At 59.6% G+C, this 6,885-nt stretch overlaps 1 protein-coding gene across 1 annotated transcript; it reads left to right on the top strand.

Annotated features, from left to right (window-relative positions):
- Positions 1 to 782: 782 nt before the first annotated feature.
- On the top strand, positions 783 to 2,303 carry CHST3 (carbohydrate sulfotransferase 3). Its single transcript, XM_086616938.1, is given in 3 exon segments — positions 783 to 919; positions 1,074 to 1,393; positions 1,396 to 2,303. Coding segments are annotated over 3 exon segments (1,365 nt in total).
- Positions 2,304 to 6,885: the final 4,582 nt, after the last annotated feature.

Below are 6,885 nucleotides of genomic sequence, written 5' to 3'. Positions count from 1 at the left end.
GGAGGAGGAGAGTGGCTGCAGGGGGGGGGGTCTTATCTGCTGGGAGGGGATGCTGAGTCTCCCAGCACGTTTTGCATCCCACATCAAGCGGCTGCACCATCATTTGAGGTTGTTTTTTCCTTTTTGGAAAAAGCCCCCCAAGTGGGACTGGTGGCAGCAGCAGTGTTTTCCTGGAAACCCTTTCTGGGTTTCATTTTCACAGCTGCGCAGCCGTTGCTGCCATGCTGCGGGAAGGCGGAAGCTGTGCGGCCCCACGCCGGGGCCCTACAACCCTCCCCATAAGTAGCTCTTCCCAGAGGCTTGGCAGCCACGACGCCCCGTGGATCGGGATGAGGAGGTGCTTTGGCACCCAGAGGGGCCCTCGCTGCCGGCAGCAGGTTTTTGGGCGGTGGGGAGCAGGCAGCTGTCCGGGTGGCGGGGATTGGGTTTCAGGGCTGGCAGAGGCAGCCAGCGGAGGCGCGGGAAGGGGTCCTGTCGGGCAAATGTATTTCGGGAAGGGGAGTTGTTGCTGATGGGGCCTTCAGGCAGCTGCTCCTCACAGGCAGGATGGGAGCAGTAGGGAGGAGCTCCCCCCTTTTTACTGCTCTTGTCGAGACTTTGTTGGTCATCCCTCGCGGGAAGGGTCAGCCTCTGACCCATGCCTGCTCACCTGTGCCCACAGAGAGCTACCACCACACTGACCCTCCTTCTCCTGGCAGGCAGGGCTGGCAGGGCGGAGGATGCCGGGTGGCTAGTCCAGGACACCTTCCCCAGCAGGCAGGAGGGACATGTGTGCCCCCTCCATGGAGATCCTACGCGCTTTGCCCCAGGATTTCTGGGAGCTGCTGCACTGCCTGAAGATGAGGAGCAAGTACGCCGTCCTGCTGGTCTTCGTCGTCGGCCTCATCATCATCGAGAAGGAGAACAACTTCATCTCCAGGTAGGGAGCGGATACCTAAGCCACCCCACGCTTTTAACCCTATCTCTTCCCCCACATCCCAAGTTCCTGCACAGCAGGAGCCCTCCCTGAAACACCCCGCTGGCACGCAGGGGTGGTCCCGCTCCCCTCCAGGCTGGGCTGGGTCTCCCCGCAGGGTGTCGGACAAGCTGAAGCAGTCCCCGCAGGCACTAGCGGAGGCCAACAGCACGGAGGCCAGCCCGGCACCAGCCGAGAACGGCTCGCTGGCCTCTCTGCGAGAGCTGGATGCTGCCTTCTCCCAGCTGAAGTCCCACCTGCGCAACATCACCCTGCAGCTGGCAGGCGACGGGGACCCTGGGCCACGGCGGCACGTCCTGCTGATGGCCACCACCCGCACCGGCTCCTCCTTTGTGGGGGAGTTCTTCAACCAGCAAGGCAGCATCTTCTACCTCTTTGAGCCCCTCTGGCACATCGAGAGGACGGTGACCTTTGAGCCGGGGGAGCCAACGCGGTGGGCTCAGCCCTGGTCTACCGGGACGTCCTCAAGCAGCTCTTCCTCTGTGACCTCTACATCTTGGAGAGCTTCATCTTGCCAGCACCCGAGGGCCACGTCACACCCTTCATGTTCCGGCGAGGCTCCAGCCGCTCACTCTGCGAGGAGCCCGTCTGCACGCCCAGCACCAAGAAGGTCTTCGAGAAGTACCACTGCAAGAACCGCCGCTGCGGCCCCCTCAACGTCACCCTGGCCGCCGAGGCGTGCCGGCGCAAGCAGCACGTGGCCCTGAAGACCGTGCGCATCCGGCAGCTGGAATTCCTGCAGCCGCTGGTGGAGGACCCCCGGCTGGACGTGCGCATCATCCAGCTGGTGCGGGACCCCCGGGCCGTCCTGGCGTCCCGCATGGTGGCTTTCTCCGGCAAGTACGAGACCTGGAAGAAGTGGGCATCCGAAGGAGAGGCTCCCCTCCGTGAGGAAGAGGTGCAGCGGCTGCGGGGGAACTGCGAGAGCATCCGTCTGTCGGCCGAGCTGGGGCTGCGGCGGCCGGGCTGGCTGCGGGGCCGCTACATGCTGGTCCGCTACGAGGACGTGGCACGGGCGCCCTTGCAGAAGGCGGAGGAGATGTACCGCTTCGCCGGGCTCCCCCTCACCCCTCAGGTCGAGGAGTGGATCGGCAAGAACACGCAGGCGGCCCGGGATGGCAGCGGCGTCTACTCCACCCGCAAAAATTCCTCCGAGCAGTTCGAGAAGTGGCGGTTCAGCATCCCCTTCAAGCTGGCGCAGGTGGTGCAGGACGTCTGTGCCCCAGCCATGCGCCTCTTTGGCTACAAGCTGGCCAACGGCCCCGCCGCGCTGGCCAACCGCTCCTTCAGCCTGCTGGAGGAGGCACAGCCCTCCTGGGTCACGTAACGGCGGGCCAGGGGGGATGGTGGCGGGGGGGAGCCAGGGGCTGCGGCCGTGCTCCCGGCCAGCCTGCAGGAGACCCAGGGGGTCCCTGCTCCCGGAGATGCTCCTCACTGCTGCTGGGTGGAAATCGGCAGCCCCAGGAGCCAGAGCATCTTGGCAGAGCCAACCCCAGGGTCCTGCAGAGCCCGAATTACACAATTTCCCCAGGATTGGGGAAATGGCACGGGTGACAGGCAGTGGGGAAAAGCAGGGGGTTCGGCACCAGGGCAACCTCCCCAGCTCAAGGCCTGCACTGAGGAAGAGGAGGGTGAGCAAAGGGCAACAGGACCAAACACCTCTGCGTTGCCACCCACCCCAGTGAGGATGAGACCCCCATAGTGCCAGCAAGGACCCAGACCCCAGAGGCCTTACTGGTTCAGTGCCTTCATACCCCAGCACATCCTGGGAACAGCTCCGGAGGTGTGCCGGGGCAGGAGTCGCCCGCAGAGCCCTGGCCAGCACTTGGGCTGCATGAAATGAGGTGACTTTGTGGTTTGGTGCTCTTCAAAGTCGGTTTGGGGAGGTTTGTTTTTGGTTGTTTGTGTTTTTTTTTTTTTTTTCTCCTTTTTTCCTGTGTATTTGCATACCAGGGTTGCCAAGCAAATTTATTTATTTATTACGTGAAAAAGAGGGGGAGGCGGGTCAAGGAGCTAAGCCCAAAAAGTCAGAGCAGCACAACATACTGCAAAGAAACAGAGAGAGAGCGCCAGAGCCGAGGTGGCGGAGGTCAGATTTTGGCTGGAGACCACCACGTGCCCTGATGCAAGATCCCAGGAGAGCCCCCAGGGACCAAGGGGCTATAACCCCCCCCCTCCCCGAGACCCCCGGCGGAGCACAGCCAGTGCCAGGGTGCACTCATCTTGCACGGGAGCAACTGCGAACCTCAGCGCCTGCCGGAAAACGGTCGGACTTATTTAAATTAAAAACAAAAATACAACAGCACCAAGTCCAAAGCATCTCCTGTCTCCTTGGTATTCGTGTGCATCCCTCGCTCGGAGGGAGCCCCAGAAACACCCGCAGCCGCGGTGGGTGACCGATACCTGGTGTGGTAGAAACACGGGGACCTTCAGGGTGTTTGCCACCTGCAGATGTTCACCCAGCAATAGCCTGGCGCTGAGCTGCCCCCTCCAATTTACATTTAATGAACCAAAATGCCTCTTTTTAGCCTGCTTCGCAGCACGTCCTTTCACTCCCCATGTATTTTGGGTTACGGCAGCCACCCATGGGAGAAGCCAGGCATTTCAGTGGAGGGGGAGCAGTTGTCTCTGCCTAAGACTTGCTCAGGGAGCCCCAAAGGGTTCCCACTGCCCCCCGGGTACAGCCAGCAGCCCCTCATTGCCTCTCCCCAGCCAGAGCTGTTGGCCAAAAGCAAAAATAAATAAGTAAAATCATGCGGCGGCAGCGGCTGGCCGCAGCTGGGCTGCGTTTCTGCCGGCGGAGGGCAGCCAGGAGGAACACGCCGGGGCTCCGGCGACGAGCCGCGGCTGGGCTGAGCTCACAAAAGGCGCGTTTTTGACCCAAGAGGGAGAACAGAGGCGGCATTGAGGAACGCGGGGCCAGCCGGTGGGGAGCAGCCATGCCGGAGCCTTGGGCAGCACCGGCTGGGGAGGTTTTCCGAGTGCGGCCGCCTCGCTCGCCGGGGAACATCTGGCCTCGAGGTGTGAATCCAGGGTGCTCGATGCCAGCCGGGTAGGAAGAGGGTGCAAAAGTGGGGTTTTCTTTTGCGATACCCTCGTGGCTCACGGGCAACGGAGAGCCGACAGCCTCCCTCCCCATCTCGCACGCTGCCCTCGGCAGCGCGAGCAGCCCCAGGTTCACCAAGTGAATCGGGTTTTGTTCGAAGGCTTCCCACTGGGAAAGCGGCGGGGTCACCAAGGTCGGCTGGATCCCTCATGGTGGCACGCTGGGAAAAGGCGGCATGAGGGGGAACGTGGCCAGACCCAGGGCAACGGTTGCAGGCGAACGCTGCTCCTGTGCTTCTGCAAAAGCACCCGGTGGGTTGGCTTTTGCTAAGCAAATAAAGCTTCATTAATTGTTGCTTTGCAAAACAGCACAAGGGGTAAACAGCTGCTCAGCTGCCAGAGCCGGGAAGGGGACAGCAAGAGGGGGGCCAGGCACCCCCTGCCCCTTCCCATCCCAGCACGCACGGAGGCTCAGGCAGAGCAAGGTCTAGAGGGCAAGGATGGACAAATGAAGGGAGATACAAAGCAAGCGGTGAGGGAAGGGAGGGCTGTGCTGAGCTGAAGCCGGCAGGGATGGCGATAACCATCCGTTCGCGCCCGCGCTGCCTGCGCAGCCTCAGCCCCAGAGGGCTCCAGCCCATCATGTCAAGCTAAGCACGAGCATTTCTTCCTGGACACCCTCCAGCTTCCCATCAAAAATGTCACAGGGCAGAAAGAAAACGCATCCCCGGCCCGTGCAGATTTCCGCAGGGGCTAATTGCTCCCATTAAACCTGTGTAGCCGTGATTCCCGCGCAGTGCCAGACGCGTCGGGAAGCCACGAGGGACACGCGGCTCCTTTCAAGACCGAATTCTCACAGCACTGGTTGGGGGGAGGTTCAACTCCCTGGGAGGGGCACCTCCTGCTCACCCTGCTCTGGCCAGTGCCAAGCCTTGCTCTGGTCCTTCCCTATAGGAGGAAAGGCATGGATTTGGGAGAAAAAAACCACACATTGGGAAAGCTACAGCCAAGAGGCAATGCCTTAGAACAAGGACATACCTGCATTCAGATGGGCCATGCAGAAAGACCACAACAGATGCAGCTTCACCCTTCTTCCATCCACACCAATTCCAAAAAAAAAAAAAAAATCTTCTTTTCAAGGCATTCGAGCTTTCAGAACTAAAACAGCTCCTGAAAGGATCAGGCTTGCCTTAAAACAAGCAAAATAAAGGAAACACTCCCAGCCCTTGCTGCCCCACCCAAGGCTGCTCCCACCCCTTCCCTAACCTGCCCCGGGCAGATCAGTGCCTGCAGCTGTGTTGCCTGCCGGCTCACCAGCTCCACCTGCCGCAGCCGTGTTTTGGGGGAAATTCAGGTGCATTGTGGTGATGCTTATTGTCACCAGAGAGTCATTTTCTGCAAGTAGCCCCAGGGGCAGCGAGGGGACACGTGTCCTGTGGGACAGGGCCACCAGCTGAAGCCAGCTTCTCCTCCCTGGGGTTATTGCAGGTGACATGAGATGATGCAGCACCAGGGAGAGCTTTAATAATTATGTATGCGCCGTTCCCCTCTAAATAGGATCTCTCTGGTTAATACTTTCCTCTGCCTGTCTAATCCAGACTTGACTTTGGACAGCAGGTACATCCCGCTCTTCCTCTGCCTCCCTCTCAGAGACACTCGGGGCTTGCTGGGGCCGTGCCGGCGTGGCTGGGCTTGCTGTGGAGGGACAATTCTTGCTTGAGTCAGAAGATCCTGATGCCCACCAAGTAAGAGAGCAGTGGAGGCAGGCATGTCTCTGAAATGCCACCTTAGACACCATGCCATGTAATGCATGGCTGGGGTGGCAAACTGCTACCAGCAGCTGGCACGGTGGATGTCTGCTGAGCCATGGAGCCAAGCCACCAGGCTGACCCACAGAAATGCATAAAAAGGGCTTTTTCCAGCTTGGCACAAGGTTTGTCCCAAACCTCAGAAGTCGTGGCTGCTCCACCGGCTGCCCTGACCCTTCTCCTCGCTTGCTCCAGCTCCATTTAATGGGATTGGACGAGCTAATCCCCCGTGCCCCCTCGCAGCACTATCGAATGGGATTTCTGCACCGGGGTTGGAGGGAAACCCATTGCCCATGCAATCGTGTGCCCTCACCCAGCGCCGCTGGCATCCACCGCTGGCCGGATCTGCCCTCGCCCTCTGCTCTGTTGCGAGACTCAGTGTGGTTCCCGCATGGCTACGGCTTCACCGCCCGAACCCCGGGTCGGCGGGGGGACCTGCAGGCCAGCGAGGGACCGGGGGCTGCAGCATACGTGGACATTTCAGCATTAAATGACAGCCTTGTTTTGTGTCGTGTTTTTTTAAGAGAGTGCATGCCTGACCAGACCGCATTTCTTGGTCTGCATCCCATATTTATCCTGAAATTACGCCTTCGGATAAAGGCTGCCTGTCTGTGAAACTGATTTTTTTAAGGACACAGTTTTATTATACGTTGTGCTTTCACTGTAATGAAATCTTGGGGCGGGGGAGAAAACTCCCCACAATTTGGGGGTGAAAGCTGTTCTTTCTTGAAACCTGCCCAAGAGCAAAGGAGCTTGCCCAAGCCCCCTTTCCCTTCCTTTTCTCGAGGAAAACCCAACTGCTGACATCCTTTCTGCTTCTCTACCACCCCAGGAAGATCAATGCCACAAAACTCTTCTCCGTGTTGTCCCGTAAGAGAAAGGTGCCACCTCACCGCCGAGCCGCGGGGTTCTCTGCCGCGGGAGCAGAGCCTTGCCGGAGACGTCTTTGCAAGCCGGCTAAGCTGGATAAAGCTGGTTAAGCTCCTTGTTGCACCTGCCTGGATCACAGCACAAAAAGGGATGAATTCCCACAAAATGGCTTTTCTGTAAAATTCC

This window comes from Tauraco erythrolophus, chromosome 9, assembly GCF_009769465.1.
Source record: "Tauraco erythrolophus isolate bTauEry1 chromosome 9, bTauEry1.pri, whole genome shotgun sequence".
Classification (NCBI taxonomy): Eukaryota; Metazoa; Chordata; class Aves; order Musophagiformes; family Musophagidae; genus Tauraco; species Tauraco erythrolophus.
The sequence above is the reverse complement of the archived record's forward strand: the minus strand, read 5'-3'. Positions and strand labels throughout refer to the sequence as shown.